This window comes from Callorhinchus milii, unplaced genomic scaffold (assembly GCF_018977255.1).
Source record: "Callorhinchus milii isolate IMCB2004 unplaced genomic scaffold, IMCB_Cmil_1.0 Scaffold20, whole genome shotgun sequence".
Taxonomy (NCBI): domain Eukaryota; kingdom Metazoa; phylum Chordata; class Chondrichthyes; order Chimaeriformes; family Callorhinchidae; genus Callorhinchus; species Callorhinchus milii.
The window spans coordinates 46,535-70,900 of record NW_024704761.1 but is presented as its reverse complement, the minus strand read 5'-3'; the positions used below and the strand labels follow the sequence as shown (position 1 = coordinate 70,900).

The 24,366-nt window shown below is 40.0% G+C and overlaps 2 protein-coding genes across 7 annotated transcripts in view; one reads left to right on the top strand and one right to left on the bottom strand.

Annotated features, from left to right (window-relative positions):
• Nucleotides 1-702: 702 nt before the first annotated feature.
• LOC103175753 (forkhead box protein K2) lies at nt 703-24,366 on the top strand. The gene is made up of 9 exons (XM_042342382.1): nt 703-1,193; nt 15,818-16,012; nt 16,296-16,449; nt 17,313-17,459; nt 17,594-17,787; nt 19,798-19,973; nt 20,909-21,199; nt 22,168-22,377; nt 23,052-24,366. Exons 1-9 carry the CDS (start codon nt 703-705, stop codon nt 23,240-23,242), a joined length of 2,049 nt encoding a protein of 682 aa, XP_042198316.1. The 3' UTR covers nt 23,243-24,366.
• Nucleotides 7,527-24,366, bottom strand: part of wdr45b (WD repeat domain 45B) — a 37,679-nt gene continuing 20,839 nt past the window's right edge. For 2 of the 6 annotated variants that reach the window (XM_042342500.1, XM_042342503.1), the window contains exon 11: nt 24,151-24,207. The gene's annotated coding sequence lies outside the window, so the exon portion shown is untranslated. Of the gene's footprint in view, nt 7,545-24,149; nt 24,208-24,366 lie in introns of those variants that run through there. The other 4 variants (XM_042342505.1, XM_042342504.1, XM_042342502.1 and 1 more) reach the window with 3 other exon arrangements.

Genomic DNA, 24,366 nt, shown 5'->3' with positions numbered 1-24,366 from the left:
GTAGAAAATAATATCTGGGACTATAGCACACAGTCCAGGACACGACAGGTCAGGTGGCTGTCAGGTCAGGTGGCCGCCGGGGCTGGTGGTGGCCGCACGGGGCTGGTGGTGGCCGCCGGGGCTGGTGGTGGCCGCTGGTGGCCGCCGGGGCTGGTGGTGGCCGCCGGGGCTGGTGGTGGCCGCCGGGGCTGGTGGTGGCCGCCGGGGCTGGTGGTGGCCGCACGGGGCTGGTGGCCAGTGGACAGATGGACCTGAGTCCACCCACTCTCACCACCAAATGCTTCTGATGCTGTGGGGTGTGGCCCAGCCCGAGGCCCCGCCCCCTCGGCCTCGCTGCTCTGCGCGGCAACCTAACCTGCTTCAGCCCCGCAAGCCCCGCCCCAACACCGGCTCTGCTCTGATTGGTGGAGCTCCCGGCAGGCGCGGGAGGCTGCGGCGCTCTATTGGTCAGAATGGCTGCTCCTCGGCACCGGAGGGGCCGCCATTGGTCAGCTCGGCCGTCACTTACCGGCTGTGCGGCCACTATTGGTCCAAACGCCGCCGCCAGTCCCCGGAAGCGGGCCGGGAGGCGGGACCAGGCCGGCGGTTTGTGCCAGCACGTTGGGTTGCCGCCGCCTCGCCGCCCGGCGCCGCCTCACCGTTTATTCCGGTTTTTTTAATTAAATTTTTTTTATAAAAATATTTTTATTAACGACAACAACAATGGCCGCCACCGCCACCCGCAGCAGCGAGGCCTCGGCCATCACCAGCGCCGTGACCGGCAGCACCGACTGTGGTGCCCGGGCCTTGTTGGCCCTCAAGTCGGCTCCGTGCAGCCCGGCCCGGGGTCAGGCCCACTGGGAGGCCGAGCAGGAGCTGAGCGGCGGCGGCTCGTCCTCCTCCTCGTCGTCGTCCTCGGGCCCGGCCCCCGCCCCCGCCCCCGCCGTGCCGCCCCCTCCCCAGCTCCTCGCGCGGCTCGAGGGCCGCGACTTCGAGTTCTTCCTGAAGAAGAGCAGCGTCACCATCGGCCGCAACTCCAGTCAGGGCCCTGTGGACGTCAACATGGGCCACTCGAGCTTCATCTCGCGCCGCCACCTGGAGATCGCGCGCGGCGCCGACACCGGCTTTTACCTCAAGTGTCTCGGCAAGAACGGCGTGTTCGTGGACGGCGTCTTCCAGCGGAGAGGAGCCCCGGCCCTGCAGCTCCCCAGAGGGTAGGCACCGGACACCTCTCCCTGTCCTACACCATCGCATCTCTCTCTGCACCATTACACCTCTGTCTCTACATCACCGCAGATAGTCATCACGACATCTCTATCCACAGCTCTATATCATTATATTTCTGTCTGTACATCATTATATCTATAACTCTACATCAGTATATATATATATCTATGTCATTACATCTCTCTATACATATCTATCTCTGCATCATTACACCTATTATCTTTAAATGAGTATATCTATATGTCCATATATCTATATCATTACATCTGTATCTGTACATCATTATATCTATAACTACATCAGTATATCTATATACACATATATGTATTAGAAATGCTTAGGGTCGCAACTCTGCTTAAAGGGCGCTAAATGCAACTTGTTATATCCATATATGTACAGCCACATATCTGTGTATATATGTATACATTTATATAGTTATCTTATGTTTATATTCATACTATGCCCTTGCTATAATTACATGCATCCATATATTGCACTCGCCTTACTATACTTATATACGACCATTATGGTTGTGTGCATCTATAAAGTGTAATTCTTATCGCACTGCCATATTATTGCATGTATCCGTTTTAATTGCATTTCACTTTATGATTGCACGTTTTTATTTCTGAAGGATTATTGCCTTTGAGGATCTTTATATGCATCTAGTTCCGTTTTGTTGTTGTATGCAGTCTGGTATTCAAATTGTATTGTTGTTACACACCCCCATGTTATAATTGCATATATCCATGTTGTTAGATTTGATATAATTCTCTCGACACTGATGCAGTTCGTTTATTTTACTTTTTTGATATGTGCATTCAATTTCCCGATTTGTTTTAATTGCTGGCGTTTTCATTATTATCGTGAATGTCTTTCTCAGTAGCAGCACGTGTGTACTTCCTGTCACCCTACACGTGTGTGTGCGGATCTGTGTGATGGCGTGGTTGGTGTAGTTGTGTTTTGAACAGTAATAGGGACTTTTGGCTGTGATTGCGGGTTTGGTAGTTAGCAGTTGAGCTGTTTTGACCTTGCCGGGGTTAGAAAGCTCGGTGCTGTCAGTGCTGTAAATGAAAGTAACAGTTGGCGAAGGGAAGGGTGTATTCATTCAGGGTGTGAACGTTTTATAGTTCTCTCTCCCTCTATTTGCTCTGCTCCACCCACCGCATAGTTATTTTGCACATCCATATGCTTAAATGCTTCAAGTGATTTTTTTTGCTGCTCATTTGTATCTTTTTGTTGTTTTTTACCCCCAACTTGCCCAACAACGTACCGATAATGTAACAGTATTATGTTCACCTGCAGGACGGTTTAAGATTGAAAGGTTTTTGTAGGTGAGCGTTGTGATTGAAAATGGTTTATTTACCGTAAAGTTTTTATTTAAAGCTTGACTTTACTCGTACATTTGACCAGGGCAACCATTTTGAAGTTTTGTAAAGGGCTTGAATTGTATTTCTGAACAGAATTGCTGGAACTTTAGGTAACTTAATGGGTTGGCTGTGTATGATAATTATTAAGTAAATTATTTTTCCCCAAAAAAGTCACCATTCAAATGATTTCATAGAAAATGTGTGTTTCCAAAAGGCATCAATTGAAAACCAATTTTACTGGAGGTACAATTTAAAACTTCGGCTGCTTTGTGTCCCTGGTGATACAGTAGTTTGTTTTGTCACTGGTATTTTAATTTAGTTTTTTTAATTAACAATCTGGGACAAGACTACATGTATATATACTGCTCCACCTACAGTATGCCTAATTGTACTTATACCAGTTTTATTTTGGAGTGAACTGAGTATTTCCATTTGATTAGGGAGTGAATCAAGTTGCATTTGGTGCCTAAATTGATCTTCTGGAAGTGTGAGATAAATTTAGGTGTCAGGCCTATTTCATCTGAAGAATTGCTCATGTGATTATGAACTCTCAAAATGGGTTTCACTCTTATATAACTCCAGTATATAATAATACGAGCAGTCTGAATCCAGATCATGTTGATGTTGCTTAGCAGTGAGGTTGACGTCGAAACTGCTTAGTGTCAGCCTGCTCATATCTATATGCGGCCTCTGCCCATATATGTTCAACGTTGGCCATTGGAAGTGTAAAAAGTGTCCTCTGTTTAAGTGTCCTGCAGCATTTCCATCATGAAAAATAAAAATATAATTATATTAATGCATAAAGAAATATCTTCTTCATTTAGAGAACTGACTAACTTGTTAAGCTAAGGTGACTATATGATCTGCTCTATTTAAAAGAACTATTTAAAAGAAAGTATTTTTAAAACCTCTTTTTAAAAAAACATTTGTTTTTATTATGGTTGAGAAATGAAATCCCAGGTAGAATGACAGGTGCAATGCTGAGCTTACATCATAAGTCATTGTACCATGTGCTATCTGATAACAGGGTCAGAAACGAGCAGCGACAATTTGTTTAGTCCTCTCGCATACAAATGCTTCCAGAAGAGGCAATAATGGTGCCGTGCACCTGAATTTAAAATTTATTTAAAAAATAAATCACACCCATTGCTGGTAGAATTGGAAAATGGTGATTTTTTCCATTGTTTGTAATATACTATGTAGTGTAATGCTGTTTTGATAACCAGTGTTTCAGTGAATCATAAAGCTAATTGGAGAGTTTGACAACTGAGCATCTCTTTTGAATAGCATTTATAATAATATTATAATAATAATATTGTCCTTGCATTTGACATAGCACCTTATCATGTCATTGAGATGCTGCAAAGCGCTGCACAGAATATACTATACTGTAAAGTGAATTGACTGTATCTTTTGTGCCCCCCCACCCACTTCTCACCCTGCTGTGTGATCATCATCGTGGAGTCCTGTAGCTCAGTGGTTAGAGCATTCGCTTTGCAAGCGAGAGACCTGAGTTCAATTCCAGGCAGAGGGTGAAACCTTGGGCAAGTTTCCTTACTCCACGCAGAGCCTAATAATTATCCCTCCAAAACCAAAAACAATAATAAATTGGTCATTTTCAATCCACGACTGTTTGTGGGACATTGCTGTGCGCAATTGGCTGCCGCGTTCGCCCACAAATATACAGTCAATTCACTTTACAGTGTGTGCTGTGAATCGCTTTGGGATTTCCTCCCGACGTGAAAAGCGCTATATCAAATGCAAGGATTATTATTATTTGTGAATGTTTTTGCCTCCTCTGTCCAAGACATTCCCACAGATACACAGGTTTCTGTGCAAGATGCCCCCTATTTGATGAGTGCAGCTAAGTTGTTATATATAAGTTGTTCTGTTGAGCACTGGAACTGGATAACACTTGAGGCTAATACCATCACATCTAATGCAAACGAGTCTACATGATGTACAACTGCGGTGGTGGAGGAAAGTTGGCCAACAAAGTTGATACATAATGAGCAATGGTGAAAGATGCAATTAACTTGTGGATGAGTAAATATTATTCTGGTGAGTTATTGCACTAACCCCAGTTTTGAACTTTATTTGTTCAAAGGTTGAACTGATGATTTTGTTCAAAATATTAGTTCTAATTTTAACTCGTAACTACCATGATTAAGCAGGCCTGTGCTTTATTGCTGCGCATGTGTAAATCACTGCCTGGTCTCTACAGATTAAACATCATCTTGAAGATTCCATTACCTAATGCCACAAGAATGTTGGAACAGGAAATGGCCATTTAGTCATCCAGGTCCTTTTTTAGGACCACTTTTTAAAGTAGTTTTAAAAAGTAGTCCTGAATCAGAAGTTTGTCTGATTGGATTTTATGTTCTTTATCTAGTAAAGGTGATGATCAGTTTAATGAATTGACACACCTCACATGAAGAAGCAGGACGTTACTTAAGTTTAACTTGCAACTCGCATCCTCTTGTTTTGGACAAAATACATTTTCCATCAAGTTATCCTGTTGCATTTTGCGGTTTTCGAAAGAGAACAGGCTTAGTTTTCTTACATTTTATTCATAGCTGAATTATCTAAACCCTTGAATTTTCTCAGTTGCCTTTCACTGAATCCTTGGTTCCCTAATGACATTGTAGCATCTGTTGCTAGATTTGCTGTAAGCTTACCTATAGAAAGAAATAACTCCACTTCTGTTCCATACAAGTAATATAATTACCGCAAAATACCTGAATATATTTTCTTCTTAGAACAAAAGTGGGATCATCTTTGTTGGTGTGTTTTTGGCATATAGATAGGGTTGGTTGGGGAGGAAAGAAGATAATAAAGCATTGCAAAGATAATAACAAATTGCACTTTACAATTTCACTGTAACACCTCTAAGGTCTCAAAGTAGTGTCTTTACCTCAGAAGTGCAGATCCATTACATACATCTGCTAAGAGTGATTGCTCCTCATACACAGTCAATTAAAATAATGATAATGAAGTGCTGACTGAAATGAAAATGGGTGGAATGCATGCAGAAATGCACATTGTTTCCTAGTAGGTACGTATACATTTAATTCTCTGATGAAATTGTTTTGATGTTTTTTATTGAGATGTATAAGTGTGCCATGGTTAAATCCTTTGAGGTGACTTTTGTAAGTTATGAGTGTTCAAAACAGCCAAGTTTTCATTTTCGCCTATAATTTAGCCTGTGAGGTGTGAAGTGAGTAGTATTCTCAGTTATGATACTGAAGATGCCTGTCATATTTGTTAGGCTCATGCAAAGATTAACAAAACATGTATGATTTCTAGTTGTAACATTTATATTTTGTTATATCAGGCAGGTATTAAAGTGGCTCAGGTATAAAAACTCAGGGAATTGGATCAAAATGGTCTTTATGTAAGGGTGGCCTCTGAGTAAGGGTTCATTGACTCGTAGCACATTTACCAACACCGCTGGTGAGCATATGATGGGCATCGCAAACTTGTCTTATCCGATTAGAGTAGAGGTAAGTTTTGCAGTATTTATTTTTCGTGACCCATTTAATTTCACACAAAAACTTCCAAGCGTACATATAATAATAATAATCTTTGCATTTAATATAGCGCTTTTCACGTCTTCTAGACATCTCAAAGCGCTTCACAGAATATGTAAAGTGAATTGACTGTATATTTGTAGGCGAAACGCAGCAGCCAATTGCGTACAGCAGAGTCCCACAAACAGTCGTGGGTTGAAAATGAACAATTTTATTATTGTTTTGTTTTTTGGAGGGATTATTATTAGGTGTGTGGAGTAAGGAAACTTGCTCAAGATTTCGCTCTGCCTGGAATTGAACCCAGGTGTCTCGCAAGCAAGGCAAGCGCTCTAACCACTGAGCTACAGGATTTCACATATAGAGAAATTAAATGGGCTGCTGAAAATACCAATTACAGCATCAGTGCTTGGGCACATATGTTTTATACATTCAGTGTTGTGATGAATTGGGTAAGACTCCTGTAATCAGGACAGAACTCACTCAGTTAACCCTGAAAGTCCACGGGTCTCGATGGAATGAAAATGTATTGAGTGGAGAAGCAAGAAGCACTTTTGTTTCTTCACCAAGTTACAATTATTTTTACTCAGCCGGGTTTCTGATACGTGAGAAAAACAGTTACCATTAAGAGTATCTTAAACCAGATAGAGTTCCACACACGCATGTCAACTATGCATGGAAATTTCCCTGTGTCTGGAATGGAATGTGCACACTTTATCTGTTTACCTAATTCCAGAAAGTATTAGGCAGAGACAAGATTGGAGACCAGAGCTGATTTGTTTGTGTGTTGGGGATACTGCTGGAGTTTAACTAGCTAAACGTACATCATATGTGCTTTGGTATAATTTTCCTTAAATTGTGTACAGATTAGTTTTGTCATATTGATGTGCAGAGTCTGTTGCCGCATGTTTCAACAATTTAATGGCTATTTTACGGAACTAGAATGCGACCATGTTTGTGTTTTAAAAAGATTCAAGCTGCCACACATTGTCCCCCTGAGCAAAGAGTCCATTATAGACAGATTCCCGTGGTGGAAGTGGCACAGATCACCTGCAATTGCAAAAAAAAAACTTCAGAACGTTTCTTTAGGCAGAATTGTTCCATCTTAAAAAAAAAACTTTTAAGAAGGACGTTATTTGAAATGAAAGGATTAAAAAGACAAGTTTGCATTTGAAATTTCAGATTGCTTGGTTAGCTCCAAGAAAAAATATATTTTTATTCGTCATGCACAAAAAATATTACTTAAAATAGGTCAATTGCATACTTGTACCACAGAAGCAAAAATCCAGAGGGCATTTGTTACTCATGGAAATGAGGAGAGGGTAGAGAAATCATTACCTTACGAGTCACATCTTTGGTGATTCCGGAATCAGAGGTAGTTTTTGACTTTTATAGACAAAACCTCAGATTATACTTGTGTTGTAATTGTAGGTTTTTTAACCTGTTAAAAAAAAGGTGTTTTTGTGTAGAGATTTTTTTTATCAGTAAGTTTATCTTTTAAGGACTAAAAATAATATTTTGCCAGAATTGGAATATAAAGCAAAAAAAACACTTTTGATCCATCTGTTGAATTATTTGACTTTGTTCATGACCCAATGATCATTTTTATTTAATGTCTATTTTTAAAAAAGTGATTATAATAGTGCGGTTTAGTAGGTGTGTGAATTTCTGAAAAGGTACTGCATAATGTACTAAATTGGCAGGCATCATTTGTTTGATCTCAACAAAATTGACTTTGAGTTGTTTATGCCCAAAGAGATTAGCAATTTAAAAATTAAGTGCTTTACATTTTAATGAGAAATAGCGTGCCTACCCCTCCCCCCGAAAACGAGAGATTAGGTAGTTTTGAAATATTTTCTCAACTTGCAGAATAATCCCTGTTGCTGGAGAAGCAAAGTCAGAGGTGACTCAGTAGCTTGCACACCATAAGGTATGCACATTTTGTATTTTATCAGCACCATACCAGAAATATTTCTTCCGAACACAAACTACCGCTTACCTCAAGCAGAAAGCAAAGTTTATAATCCATGTGAAATAAAGATACTGGAAATACAGGTGGTCAGTCATCATATCAAAGAGGAAAGTACGCTTTGAGCATAATTTACCTACTGTGGATTACCATATCTTGATTTCAGATTTTCAGGAGCCCAGTTTTTTACTTTTTAAATGTGTGCATCATATCCATCTCCCATACCAGATACTTTCAGCATTCTCTATTGTTTATTCTACTGGGAGTGGGGGAGAATTGGACATTTGGAATCTCCTTGCTAAGAAACATTGGTGTTTATAATCTCCAGCAGATGTGTTCTATAGATCTGTTGAGATCGCTGATCCTGTGTGCGAACAGTTGATTTTAGATAAATACATACCTATTTTTTATCTGAAGTTAACTAGATAAATAAATACCTGTTTTTGGGTGAAGTTAACCAGAGCACAACATCTATGATCAGAACTGACGTATGGAAAGTGCTGCTTATCTAGCATTAAATATAGTGTTTTCTCATGTTAAATGTTACCCTGGAAGGATCACCATTCTGAAATAGTTTGTGTGTGAATGCTGTGGAGTGTTTATGTGTTCACGTGTAAAGGAATTTGGATTTAACAGTTTGTTGTGCTTGCACTGTGACTGATGAATTCCCTTTGTTGACTGTGACTTTTGTAGCATTGTCTACATATTCAAAAACATGGATTCTGCATATCTTTCCTCCAAATCAGTTACAGCATCCAATTGTCTAATTTGTTTCATCATACAGAGAATGTTACCATTTTCTGTATTCTTGGACATAAAAAGACTGGAGAAAGTTGACTCCGTGTCATCATATTTTGTATTGTGCAAGAGTGGTGATTAACTACTGAGAAAATAACAAACCACTTTTCAAATGTAAAACCTCTGATTTCACCTAAAAATATTTTTCTTTTACATCTGTAACTCAGTTCTTCTGCTGGGTATTTTATAGTGAAAACCACATTGAACACAATAGAATTTTCCAATGAATCATTGTTTAATAAGGTGACTCATTTAACTGAAGGCTCACACGTTACTTTAAATCTTCCATAAGCCTCACCTTCATTTGAACAATTCAGGGAAAGAAGGAAATCCTGTTTAGTTTGTAGTCATTCATAAAACTGGCCTATTTGTGGTTTGAGAGGAACAAAGACTAAGACTTCCTTTCTGTAGTTTATTTACCTCTTGCAGTTTGCTTACATGGGAATTCAACTTTTATACACTGAAGAAATATAGTTGTGGTGCAGTATTTAATGTGTTTTTTGTAGAAAAAGTGACGCACTTATGTTCATTTTAGGTCATTTGCGTTGTGTACTTTGAGATTTAATTTAATCCTTCATTTCCTCTAGCCAAGTATATCTTTGTATAGTAAACTATTTTTTAAAAATCAACTTAATGTGAAAGATTCCACTTGGATAGTAACAGCTCAGGAAGCTGTAATTGTCTCATTGTGATACAGATTTTGCAGAATAAAAATTGTAACATTTGGATAGTAAGTGTTCGTCTTAAAATAATTTTATAGCTTTGATATACAAAAACAGAAGTGCAGTCAATTTTAGGTCATTGGTTCTTATATTTTTTTCCAAGGAATATAATGTGGTTTCTGAAAACCTGCATTGACTTAATTTTCTAGTGTTTTCTGAGCATTTCTTATAGTTCAGGAATTGGGTTTAACCACAACACAAGAGGATTGGCTGTTTTAATACTGTGGTTTAAGAGGTGTTCATTGTACATGAAAGCTGCCATTTGCAGAAAAGGTTTGTATCTGACACACGACAGGCTTCCTTGGTAAGCTAACCACATATCACTTGTGGCAGTCATTTCAGACAATGTTTGTTGCTCCACTGCCAGCTTCATCCAGTCAGGTTTGGTATTTCTCTTTGTAAATTATAATGATTTCTGACGCAAACCGAGCAGCCAATATGTGCACCACAGTATCCCACAAACAGCCATTAACCGAATAAACTATTTTATCCTGGAGATTTTCAGCCAGGATACCAGGAGAAACTCCTTTCTCTGGAGATATTTAACATCCTCCTGAACATGCATGCGGCGCATTGTTTTGGCATCTCATCTGAAGAATGACACCTCCTACATGCAGCACATATCCAAAACACTGCATTCGAGTGTCAGCCTGGTTCTGTATGTGTTCAAAGTCTCAACGTGGGGATTGAACGAACAACTTTCTAACTCCGAGGCAAGAGTGCTAACACAATAATTTGTGTGCAGATCAATGACTTGTTGGCCTGGGAGATGCTAATTTCTCTTTTTGAATACAGAAAACTCAACTCTTGTCACTATCACTTATGGCTTGCACTAGCATCATGCTGTTTATCGAGGCTGCATTTATTTATGTATTTATACATATGACTAACACGCCACTCCAGATAACTTGTCACTGAGCCCTTTTCCCTTAGAGTGACGAGTTATCAGGAGTTTACGCTCTTATCGTAGAATCTTTAGTATGTATCTGAACAGCCTATGGTCAAACTAAGAATTATCAGATTTGCACCAGCGTCAGAAAATTTGATTAGATTGTAGATCTTGTGATGACTCTATGTCAGGATGAACTGTTTAACATTCTATGCCTGGCTTAAGTTATCATAACATTAGTAAATGCTGAAGCATACACTTGTGGGCAAAAAATATTTTAACAATCATTAGGGTGACATCATTCCATGAGTAAATCATCTGCATGCAGGCTTCATTGTTGGCTGTCAGAATCTTTGTGCTTTGTTTAAATTTTGCTTGTCTGCTGTTTAATCAGCACAACTACTGGCAGGATTTCTGGGCAAAAAAATTCAATAGAAAGTGGCAGTATTTAATTGGAGTTGCTTGCTAGTGAGTTACGTTTTAATACATGACTGTTATAATAGCCATGGGAAAAGAAGGAATGCACATTCCTGTTTTGTTGTCCAATTTTATGGTTAAGAACTCTGAGACACAAATACTATTTTTGGCATTCCACTACACTTGCGGATAACACAGTTTAAACTCAGGAGTAAGAAGATTTTGGCTTGGTAAATCTACTTTAAAATATAAGCCTTGTGACGCATGTTCGCTTGCAAAATAAGCAGTTACGATACTTCACGGTAAGCCCTGTGAAGTTTTTTTTACATAAAAATCCCACTCTTCATTTAGTAACATTGTGAGAGTCAATTGTTTATTTAATAACATACTAGGAACCAGAAGAGATTGCATCAAAGTGTAATTTGTTCAGCGTTTGTCTCGCAGTAGGTGTGTTGAGAAAAACGCACAAGTTGAAAATGCACATGTTGTTTCGGTCAGTTCATTGAGATGATGTAAGTGAGAGTTACACAACTGAAGCTTAGATAATTTCTATACTGTGATCTGTATGCAGGCCACGTAATTGAGGTGTGAAAAACTAGTGGTGATGTTTGGGACGTCAGCGCTTTGGGACATCCTCCTGACATGAAAGGCGCTCTATAAGTGTAATTTTATTGTTGTTGTTTTGCACTATTTAATTTTTTTTATTTATCATTGTATGGGGAAAGTCAGGCTCCGCCACTGTTATGTGCTCTTGAGATGCTACCCTGCGTGGCGGACGCTATATAAATGCAAGTTGTTGTTGCATGTGACTTTTTTTAAAAAGGACCCTAAAAGCATCTCATGCAGCAGCTGTCTATTGGCAGTGAAACCAAAGATAAGAACAAGTGCTGTATTTCCACAGGAGGGTCTTTGTTTTTGGAGTCTACAAAGACTGAAATTCCAAAGGCATTACATGAGCAGCTTTAATGAATTAGCGTCTGTGTTTTGAACAACAGATATGACATGCAGCTTTCTATCGATCAGTGCTTTCAATCTGTTTTGTGTCTTTACACAAATTTGAAGAGTAAAGGAGAGCACCATTGGACTAAAAATAGTTTCTTTTGGGTCTTAAAGATAAGACTCCTTGTCCTATAGTTATAACAATTAGAGCAGGACCATTAAAGGAAGGGGAATCATAAAAGTTTATTATCTGAAATGATTTCATCAACAGTCACATTGGTGAAGATATCCAGGCGTTTCCTACTCTCTTGCACTTCCTCCCTATGTCAGAGAAGCAGTTTACTGGCTACACATAACATTTTAAAAACTTGAACCGGTGGTTGGTAATGTTTTGACAACAGGTAAATGGAGCCCTGCACTGAAAATAAGGGTAATAAATATTTTTGAGCATTTAGCAGTTCTATGGTTGCAGCTATTTGTCTATTAACAGTACTGTTCATTTCAGACTAGGAAACAGTTTAATATTACAGATGTGAATTATCTTCCTGCCGCATCACAGGACAGCATCTGGCACTCCTGTCTCTCAGTAAAAGATGAAACTCCCTTTGCTCTGTTTCTAACCTCAGAAAACCACCCACTGCTACACAAGTGTGAATTTTCCATTTCTCACTCTGACTCGGACTATGGCTCCACTGTGTCATTCTATATCCTGTATTTTTTTCCCTCTCCATCCCTAGTCCTGGAGCACTAAGATTGTAACCTCAGCTGCTGTACTATCTGAGATCAAAACTCAGAACAGATCATTTGAACCTAAATTATATGGCCCAGTTTCATTCTTAGTGAATGCCTTTTTGACTTGAAGGACGCTATACAAATGTAATTTTATTTAGTTGTTGATAGTAGGGAAATAGATAAAACATTTGATTGTCTGTCATTTTTCCAATAGATCTGTTAATGCATTAATTTAGTTGCAACATGTTACACTTCAAATATTATAGGTCTCGTAAGAATTGCTTATGATCCAGTTATTGCATTCTTAAACTACCCACTAGCAGTTGTTTTGTTACTAATCCAGCCAGCTTCTAGGTCAGGTGCTGTTGTGAGTATGTACGTTTCCCTGTGCCATGCGCTGCCCAGAGAACATTTGTACAGAAGTTTAGAGGGAAGTATCAAACAGAGGCCCATAGAGCCAGTCACCATTCCCTCCTATCAGTGTCTGGCTACTGAGGAGCAACAACACAGCCTAGAACAGGTTGCTAGGGAATGTGAAATTCATGAGAAGAAAATAACATAAAGGTTCTTATATTGCAGAGGTCTGAGGATTTGCCAGCTGCAGTGTTACTGCAAATGCACACTTCAGGAATATAAATAGCTTGTTCTATTCCTTAAAAGTTAGCTTCTTTTAAAGATCTTGTATTATACGAAGAATGAATTTGCCCACAAATATAGGCACAGCACTTGACAGCAACAACCTGTCAAATGCCTTGAGATGTTTCAACTGCTATTATGTGTAAAATACAAGATACTGGGCAATGAATTGTTGACCATTCCACTAAGAATTTCAGTATCAGAATCTTCAGTGGAATAACAGTCCTGTAACTAATCATGTTCTGTATAAAATGAAGTTGCTGCTCGTAATTTGGCTTTTGATCCACTTTTGAGTTGTAAGTGCTGTGTATGTTATCCCTGAGGCAATTTATCCAGGGCGTGTATGTTTGTGAGGCATTTTTGTCCCATTTTCTTTTTTTTTTAAATGACTTGGTGTAGTTGGAACTAGGGCAGTTAAATAGACACAAGCTCATTTCCCACTGAGACTGTTGTACAGAAAGGTTTAGCAAAAAGATCTCATCCAAGTTGTCAGAAGGAATTGCACCAAATTAATTTGATCAAGCTCAAAATGTTTTCTTTATTTGAAAGAGTTGTTTGATAAATTTTATGATTCATTCGTTCCCAAAATTTTAGTCGCATGGGGTTTATATTGAATGGTTGCTGTTCCATTAGGAATTTACAGAAGCAATCTCATTTTTAGGCTTGAAATTTATGGCTACTTTGGGAATGAACATTTGGAATCTTCATTCACTAGCCAGATTTTTATTAAGTTATAAAGAGTGATGTTTTAAGTCTCTAACATTATTCTACATAAAGGGCACTATATAAATGCAGGTTGATGTTCCAACGAGGCATTCAGATAAAATATGAAAATGCAGGTTGTTGTAACTTGAGCGGTTGGACTTGTGTCGAAAATGTTTTCAAAATGGATCCATTCACAGATGTGTTTAGACCTCGTAACAGACTGCTTTGCCTGACAATAATTCATGTCTAGTTGTGTATCTAGGTGTTAAAACCTCTCTGCTTTTCCTGGTGTTTGAATTTCAACTTGAATGTTAGTCACACTCTGCTCTGAGTTAGTTTGGGTGATTCCCTTTAATTTCCAAATGGAATGTTCATCTTATCCTACTGGTTGTATTGCATCTGAACTTTCAAAGCACGAGACCTGTAGCACAATAACAGTATGTTAGTTTGCTGATTCAGTGTAGAAGAGGTCAGAAGCCGTATTTCACATATGCAGTGCTAGTAGTCTATTCCACATGTCCATCAAGTAAACACCCAAGAATGCACTAGCTTTGTTGTATTTATTCTGCAAAATGTGTGTGTGTGTGTATATATATATATATATTCAAAAGTACTTGTATAAATCATGTATTACTAAAAGTTCCAACTAAAATGTTGCTTTATGCATTACAGATCATTCCGATCGGTAAACATCAATTACAAATCCCATTTTAAAAAAGACTTTCCAGCTATTCATAGCTGCTGCGGGTAAACAGTCTCAGTCAGCATTTCCCAGCAAAGTTGCACAAGGTGTGGCCATTGCTGGATAAACAACCTCACATAGTTACAGCCATTTGTTATTGGGCAGTCTGGTCTTCAAGCAATACTGCACCTTGGTCAGCTCATGTTGTTTTTCTACTCATTTTGGCACTCTGCCCAGTAGTAAATCTGGAGCTTTTAATATATTTCAACCAGAGACACCAAGAATTAGCCCTAGTAAACTCTTGGTGTCGCGGTGCTCCCTACTATACCATTCATTGGAGAATGCAGCCAAACCAGGCACTAAATTGGGAGGAGGGGTATCAAGATTCAAATATAACTATAAAGGGTTTCAAAAAAGGAGCAGAGCAGTCCTTGAAGATTGAAAGAATTCCCAGCAATTCCATGATGAGACAAGTTTTAAAATGAATCTTTTGGGACATTAGATGGATAGCAAGAAGGAATGCTGGTCTATACTATACAACACTGCTGAACATGGCTGCTGCAACAGCAGTTTGAGGCATTGGGGACTTTGACTCAAGACCCTATTATACTTTATACATTCACCTACAAAATATAGTCACTACACTTTACAGTAAAACCTGTGAAGAGTTTTGAGATGTTCTCTGATGTGAAAGACCCTAGCTAGATTGAATGCAAGGATGATTACTGTTAATGTTAACCAACCTCCCCCCCCCCCCCCCACACACACACACGGACACACTTGGTTTAGAAAAGCACTGTTTGAACATTCTAATGAGGTTCAAATAAACTTAATCAGACATGTTTTGTCAATCAAGGCTGCACAAATATTTCATGGCCGATTACTATGTAAGTAATCAGGTATGTGCAAATAAGTGAAATATTATTCTGTTTCAATAGCTGTTCTACCAGTAATAGAATAAACCTCTAAGAACAGCCATGCTTTATAGGCCGTCTCCAAACTCAAGCCTACAACTAACTCCAAGCAGTGCTTGAAACTAACCCAAAGTTTTCTAGTTTTCTATCTCTGGTATATAATTGGTGGTCATTAGGCATTTCTGAAAAGTATTGTTCAGTATCTCGTAGCTGTCTGAGAAATGAAGATCAAATCAGTCATTCAATGCGTATCGATTCAATGACCTGAAACACACAGCAACAAGCCTTAACAAATATACTTTGCTTTTCAGGTGTACCTTTAGGTTCCCTAGCACAAACATCAAGATCTCGTTTACCTCATTGTGCAATGAAAAGAAAGAACAGCAAGAGGCTCCAGAATCCCCAGTCAGACCAGTGCAGCCACAAATCTCCCCGTTGAAGATAAACATTCCAGACAACATAGCTGAACACATCAGCCCCCTTCCTTCTCCTACTGGAACACTCAGGTAATCTTGCAGATAACACCACACCGCTGCCTGACTCTCCAATTCAAAATGTTCTGTTTGTGTGTGAATTTCTTACAATGTAAACTCAATGTTGAACTTTTGGACAAGTGAAATTTTCAGATATCCCCTTTATTTACCACATTCCTACACCTGCACAGGCTGACTAGTGCTCTTTCTCTTTGTTTCTTGACTTGCACTCTCTCTATCTCTTTCTCTCTCTGTGTATCAATGTAAAGTATTTGTACTTGTTGAATTCATTGAGACAATCTGGTTTAATGTGTAGTGCTGCAAACTCCTGCCCCTCCAGTCCAAGGGGTGCTGGTTCCTCTGGGTACCGGATAAGTCGTGGGCTTCATTCTGATTTGCAAATCGTGCCTGACCACACTCACAATCATTCGGAGAATGACAAGGAAACATCAGATGGAGACAGCCCAAAGGTCAGTGTAAAAAACGGGTCATTGAACTTCATTCTTGCTCCTCTACACATCGTAGGATCCACACCACTGGACGTTTGGCAGTTTTAAAGGGGGGCATGTCCCCTTTAAGAAATTCTTGTATGTTATCCCATATGACATCCCCATGTTGTGCTTAAAAGGTGAGTTAACTCTTTATGTGGAATGTTAATTTTGTTGTCTGCTTCAGTTGGTTACCTCAGGATCAGAAGGTTATGGCGTCAAGCCCCACATTGGGTATTGAGCTCATAGTCTGCTAACAGTCAACTGCAGTACTGGGGGAGCGCTGCATTGTCTGACTTGCTGTCTTTCAGATGAGACATTAAACGGTGGTCCTGCTACTTGTTCTTCAGGTGAATGTTGAAGATCCCATGGCACTGTTGAAATGCTGGTGTTTTGGCCAACGATCTTCCAGATTAATTAGTCTTGCACTTTATGGATTCATTAATTAGGATCTTACCCTTTGTTTTGATCTGGAGAGCAGATAAGAGACCTACTTACAAGTTTCTGGAAGGGCATTGATGCAGACGGGCACTGGAAGATCTCACAGCATTATTTACCCTTTCCTCCCGTGAAGAATCCTCTTGCTTTGTCATCAGAACGCCATGATAAATGGCTGACCATTGCCATCTTGAGAGTTGATTTTGCCAACATCAGCCTATGGTAGTCCCCCACTGAGATTAACTTGCCTTCCTTCCCCAGTTAGCACGGCTCAGACACTCGCTGGGTAAACTCACTGAGCTGCTGGGAGCACTAGAAATGTACAAAAGGACTTAGAAAAGTGAATTGTATGATCAAGCTGATGTGTCTTGGTATTTAGTCTAAATTAACTTTTTTTTCAAATGCAGGATGATGCAAAGCCGCCATACTCCTATGCACAGTTAATAGTTCAAGCTATCACAACGGCCCCAGATAGACAGCTTACACTAAGTGGAATTTACGCACACATCACAAAGAATTATCCCTATTACAGAACAGCAGACAAGGGCTGGCAGGTAAGCAAAGCTGATCAAGCAAAGGTGCACAAGGGTTTCCTAGGCTCACAAGTTTGTGTTGTGTTTTTGCATGAGAAGAAAGAGAACCAAATGCGTTTCTGTTTGGAATATTTATCTTCCTTTTTCTTTTGCAGAATTCAATTCGACATAATCTTTCCCTAAACCGCTACTTCATTAAAGTACCGCGTTCCCAGGAGGAGCCTGGGAAGGGGTCATTTTGGAGGATAGACCCTGCCTCTGAGAGCAAGCTAACAGAACAGGCGTTTAGGAAACGGAGGCCAAGGGGAGTGCCCTGCTTCAGAACTCCCTTAGGACCTCTTTCTTCCAGGTGAATGAACTACATGCAATAATAACAAAATAATCTGGAATCTGCTGAACTATTTTGATTGGTTAAAATAATGAAAAAATGTTTCAACCTTAATTATAAAGGAATCTTATTTGAAATCTCAGACTAGGTGTTACTTTATAGGAACAGGAATAGGCCATTCAGCCCCTCAAAACTGTTCTGTCATTCTATTAGATTATGGGTAATGTGTACCTTAACTCTTATCTACTTGACCTTACTCCATACACCTTGATACCCTGACCTAACAAACATCTACCACCTCAATCTTGAAAATTTCAGTTGATTCAGCACCCACAGAGAGTTCCAGATTTCCACTACCCTTTGTGTGAAAATATAAGAATATTTCAGTCAGTATTGTGCAGTTCATGGGTCTTTCTTATTGTAGAGGACAAGGTTACTTTTTATGTTTGTTTAATGCGCTTGTGTACCTCAAGCTTAGCTATTTCTGATTACTGCAGTATAGAAAATTATGAAGTGCCATCGACTGGATTGTTAAAGGAATTGTAGGAAAATGTGACCCAATAGAACCACACTCACTTAGAATTGAGGTGCAAGTTAATCATTCTCAGTTGGAATAACTCTTGTGAATGACCGTATCTGTGGGAAAAAAACATTCCTGACATGTCAAAATATTCATCGTCAAAATATTTGAGATTTGCTGCTGTGGTAGTGACTGGACTGCTTAATGGGACAGGTTTCTATCCTATCTGATTTGTATTGGTATCAAGCCCTGGATGTTCAGTTAAATTGTACAATTACTGGTATTAGGATTCTGCCACAGTCAGACAACTCCAGGTCAGTTCCAGTGTCTCATTTAAATGGAGCTGCTCTGGGGGTGACAGCAGTCTCTAACATATAGCAACCGCCAATGGCCTCTAACATACTACAACATACAGCAGCCTTCAATGGCCTCTAACATACAACGGCCTCTAACATACTGTAGCATACAACAGCCTCTATCATACAGCAGAGCAACTCGGGATCGTCCCAACAAATTATTCCAAACCATTTGTATCCATTGGACAGAACTGGTCGGAGCCAGTTCCTCCCTGTAATATACATCACAGGAAGAAATTGGTTCCAGCTACTAATGTTGTTAGGATTCCTTGCAATAGGAAAATACTGGCTTATGTTACTATTATTTTCCTTTGAACAGTGAAGTACTTTGAACAAATGTAAAGGAGATCTTATTCCACTTTAAGTAAATGCTGTTGGAAAAAAATGAACAAACCTATCACTAACTGTATAGTCTGTGAGCACATGTGTATCAGCCTGAGGACAACAACAATAACAAAATTACATTTGTAGAGCGCCTTTCACATCGGGAGGATGTCCCAAAGCGCTGAACAGTCAGATGTCGGGGGCCCGAGCATGGGGGAGGGGTGGTGTAGGGGTGAAGGAAGGCAGAGAGGTAGGAGGCACGGTCGAAGAGAAGGGTCTTGAGACCGGCCTTGAAGGAGGCAAGGGAGGAAGCGAGGCGAAGGGACCGTGGGATGGAGTTCCAGAGTGGGGGCAGAGAGGCTGAAAGCCCAGCCACCGATGGTAGGGCAGGTCGGTTGGGAGACATGGAGCAGGCCGGAGCCTGATGAACAGAGGAAGCAGGCAGGTTGGTAGGGAGTCAGAGAGGTCGGAGGGGGCAAGGCCATGGATGGCCTTAAAGGTGAGGACGAGGATCTTGAACTCGAGCCACTGGGGGATGGGGAGCCATTGGAGTCTGGTGAGGGTGGGAGTGATGTGGTCGCGGAGCCTGGTGCGCAAGAGTATACGAGTTGCAGAGTTTTGGATGATCTGCGGCTTGTGAAGGGAAGAGTTCAGAAAGACATGTGTGTTACTCTGTCAGCGCATTTGGTTAAATGTTTTGGCCTTACCAAAATTGATTAGTGATAGTTCTTATATGTTACATGAAACTACCAGCTTGGTGTAGTGAAGAGCTCTCTGGGCCTGCATTTAAGTCCTGTTTATATTGCTTTTTGCTTTGATCTCCTACCACAGAAGTGCACCAACTTCTCCAAACCACCCTGGCGTGTTCTCATCGCACTCCAGTGGGCTGCAGACACCAGAGATGCTGTCCAGGGAAGGTTCTCCAGTTCCGACAGAACACGAGTCCAGCACTGCGCAGGCCAAGTTAGCAGTGATACAAGAGGCAAGATACGCTCAGAGTGCACCCGGTGAGTAGTACACAAGCCCAAACTGTACTGAAGAGGTATCTGGATTTATCATTGAAACACTGGAAATGTTCATGTTGTCATTCCACAAATGCCTTCCTTTTATTGGGACTGAAGCATTTGATATAACACCTTTCAGGTCACTGAGACATCTCAAAGCACTTCAAGTAAATTTTTAATCTTTTGAATTCATGTGTTCATGTTGGAATAGGTCAGTCTGAGTAGAGAGACTGGACAAGGGAACTCTTTAATCCCACTCTTGTCAGGATCATTGAAACAAACTCAGGTTATATATGATGGTCAATGCTATGTAACTGTGATAGTGGCCTGTTTTCGAATAAACACTCTGGAGAATGCAGAGCAGTACAGCATTTCTGGCAATAAAAATTGATCAATTCTGAGGAAGCCCTAGGAAATAAGCACTTTACAAACACGCTCTCCTTTCTCGGACAACAATAGGCTTAAAGTATCTTGGAATAATAGTTAATCCCCAAATACATTTTGAAGAAATTATGAAAAATGTAAAAAAAATTGGCCTGAAAAAATCGCATTCACAGAAAATCTCTAAATTGAATTGTCTCTTTTTGGTTATGACAGGAGGGTACATTTAGCAGTCTATTCACTTGAGAGAATGACTTGAAGGAACCAGGATATGTTATACATGGCTCTTCTCTCCCACTCCCCACACGGCTTTTGCAATGGCTAAATCAGAAGTCACATGTTATCATAATTGATGAATTTACACACAGCACATAATACGCCTGCATTCATACAAGGACTGGATTGTGTTTCAGTATGAATAACATTGTGAAAAGGCGATTTTACTTTGTCAAACACTTTGGAATTTTTATCATGAGGAAGACGGGATAACCATCTCACAATGGGTTGCAATTGAGATGTTTGTAAAGAAATTTTATTGTCTTCTCTTTTATTCACAGGGTCACCTCTGTCCACTCAACCAGTTTTAATAACTGTCCAACGGCAGCTACCGCAGACTATAAAACCAGTCACGTACACTGTGGCCACTCCTGTTACATCAACATCCCAGCAGCCTATGGTGCAAACTGTTCATGTTGTTCATCAGATACCAGCGATGTCCGTCAGTACTGTGACTGGGCTAGCAGCAAACAGCTACACTGTTGGTGGCCAAACAATCTTGACTCAGGCTACAATGGTCAGTCAACCTAAACGGGAACACCTAGAAAATGGAGAGCATAAAGAACTAAAAGGTATTTGCAATTTCGACTTGATATATTTTTGAACGGTGTAGCCTAATAGGATGGGAAGCGTAAAGTGGACTAAAAGTATGATGCACAGGACTGTCATTCTGCAGTCAGTTTTTTCAGCCACTAACAAACTGAGCCTATGCTTAACAATCAGTTATTAGCAAAAAGGGTTAACCAAGCAAGGATACAGTGACTCAAGAGTGTAAGTCGCGAAATTAATTTTATTAAGTTTGCAAAGTTGTTCAAAAATTGCATTTAGGATTTATTTTGTAGCTTCGTAAACCTGTACCTGAGATAACATACCTCACTGGTTTGAATGTAACTTTAGTATTTGGATCTCTCATAACAATACTATTTGTCGTGCTGAAGTACATGGTGAGTAGATGAGTGCATTATGGATTGTATATGTGGTTCTCACAAAAGCCGTAATCTGTACATGATAGTGTATATTACTGGCTTTATATTTGATAAACATGAACAATAAGCACAGTTAACAACATTGTATAAAGAGAAATAAGGTGGAAATGACTGAAAATATTATGAATAGAATGTATCCAATTTAATTAAGAATTTGGATCAAGGAACTGGGCACTGATTTTTTTTTAAAAAAGGACATCTTTCAAAATGGCAGATTGTAAAAATAAATTGAAATTGATGGGGAGGCAGGCAGTGAATGCTGATGGGTGCTGGTGAGGTTTCTTTAATGGCCATCCCCATCCCCAAACACCAGTGAGGACTTGCACCTGTACACTGCTGTGACTGCCCTGGGAAAAGAAACCAGAGTTAAACTTGTGCTCTAAATGCACAAGTAGAATATCTTGCTTCCGTTAACAAGTTTGGAGCAAAAACCTTTGGATCTTATATATGTATATATGTAAGCAATTAGTTAAATGCGGATAGGAAGTTTTCTTATACTGTTAACCTGTCTGGGTGTGATTTGATGTGTGAAACATTTGAATTTTTTTTTGCAGTGAAAGTGGAATCTCTTCCTACAATTACACCAGCATCATTAGGTACTGCTAATCGTTTCATTCAGACTTCGCAGAGTGCCCCCATACAGACAGTTACTATACTGCAACAGGCTCCTCTGGGCCAACACCAGATTCCCCTTAAAGCAATCACACAGAACGGGACGCACGTGGTGCCCATTTCAGTGGCACATGGACATGTTGTCAACACTGGTAATCACAGCATGTGCTATCGTATATGTTGTCTATGTAACTTAACTTGTTTAAGAACAACAGCAAAACACAATAGTAAATTAAAGAGCATTTGTTTTGGTAAAATTATTCTTTCTCCAAGTTCCATATCCACTAATTGGAGGAGAGGGAAGAAAGATTAGGTTATCGCAGTCATTAAAGGCAAACTTCAGAGATGTTAAACTTGGGATCCTGCTTCAAACATTGGAAGTTCCTTTATGTCTGTCCCACCTCAACTACTAACCGCTTTCAATGGACGAGTGGCCACCTTACTCTCTTTCCCCCTTCCCCCAAAAATGTTCCTGTAAAGTGCTCGGAGACGTTACGCTATGTGAAGGGCTCTATATAAATGCAAGTAGAAGATAGAAGTCAGATAACAGCATGAAATGCTTCGTACTTAAAGCTTAAGCTGTCAGGGCAAAGCCAACAACAACAAATGACATTTGTACAGCGGCTTTCACGTCAGGAGGATATCCCAAGGCGCAGGACCCGAGCAGGGGCTTGGGATTAGGAGGAGTTGGGGAAGGTGGGTGACCGAAGGCACGGTCTTGAAACGTGCTTTGAAGAAGGCAAGGGATCACTTTGTTTCATGTGTCAAACCATTTTGAGTTCCCAGGAATCAGCTGATGTAAACAGTTTGTGTTTATCTTCTGCAGCTGCTGCCAGCCCACTACACATGTTGGCAACACATGCGTCCGCCTCGGCATCCCTGCCCACAAAGCGTCAGAATGGAGACCAGGCACAGCAACTGGAGATTAAACGCAGCAAATTGGAAGCTGGAGAAAGTCTGCTGTTTGTCAAGGTGGAAGGTTCAGCTGTGGGAGTGAGTGGGCGTGGCCTAAACTAAAGTCTGGTGGGTGGGGGAAACTACTTTTTATCAAATGCAAAAGGTGCCAAATGGACAAGTCTAACTTAATGTCTAGAACTTCAGAATGTGTTGAGTCGTTCTGGATTTCGGGGCCCTGTGTGATCGACTGTAAAACTGCAGCACTAAGAAAACAGGAAGCCTTAAATAACAGGAATAAATTAAAAGTGAAACCGAACAAACTTTAAATAATCAAAAAAAAGCATGATGCCCCTCCAAGAGGCTGTTCCTCCGACTCATCTACCTCAGTGCTCGCTGGGAAAGGGAGAGACGAGGAGGGTGACAGCAAGCCACAAACACATGACGTTCTCCATCAGATATTGACACGTAACAGCAGCATGTCAAGTCCTCACTGTACATCAGTTGCAAAAGATTGTATATTATATAAAGGGAACAACAGCGTGGACCCACCCTACATCTGGCAGCTAGCTTTTATTGACTAATTGCAGTTGTTAGTAAGTATGCAGTATTTTGTTCATATGTGGATTAGGATATTTTTGGGTGTATTTCATTTCTGTAGATGAAAATGGGGTCACTATCATTTCAGAACGCTCTGTTTATACTTCCAAAGCTTTGGAATCACAACCGTTTTCGTACGTAAAAGTTAATTTTATGTTACGTGAAAATGAATGTAGTTATGTTTTTTTTAAAAATAACCGGATCTGTGCAGATTCAGATAAAGCTACTTTACACCTAAAGATTTTCATATTTTAACAGATTCCTGGTGAAATTTAATCAATTTTTATTAACATTTAGTGATCAAGATACTTCGGGTTTGCATGTGTTAGACAAAGAAAAATGTAACTGAGCCATTACCTGACCTTAAATGAACAGCTATTAAGTTGACCTGCGCTGCTCTTAACTGCTGCTTATTTGCTTCCTTTGCTTATTTGTTGTCACTTTGTATTGAAGTTGGCTGTCCCTTGGCTTGGTTTTTCAGGCTATAACTTTGAAAGAAAAAACAAGTAATAATAACCTTTAGCTGCGAACTGTTTATTTAAAATGAGGAAGAAAACAAATGACCTTGCATATCTGTTCTGGGCTATTGGGGATCCAGGAACTGTCACTAAAACTAAACTGCAGAATAAAACCTTGTTTCAATATGA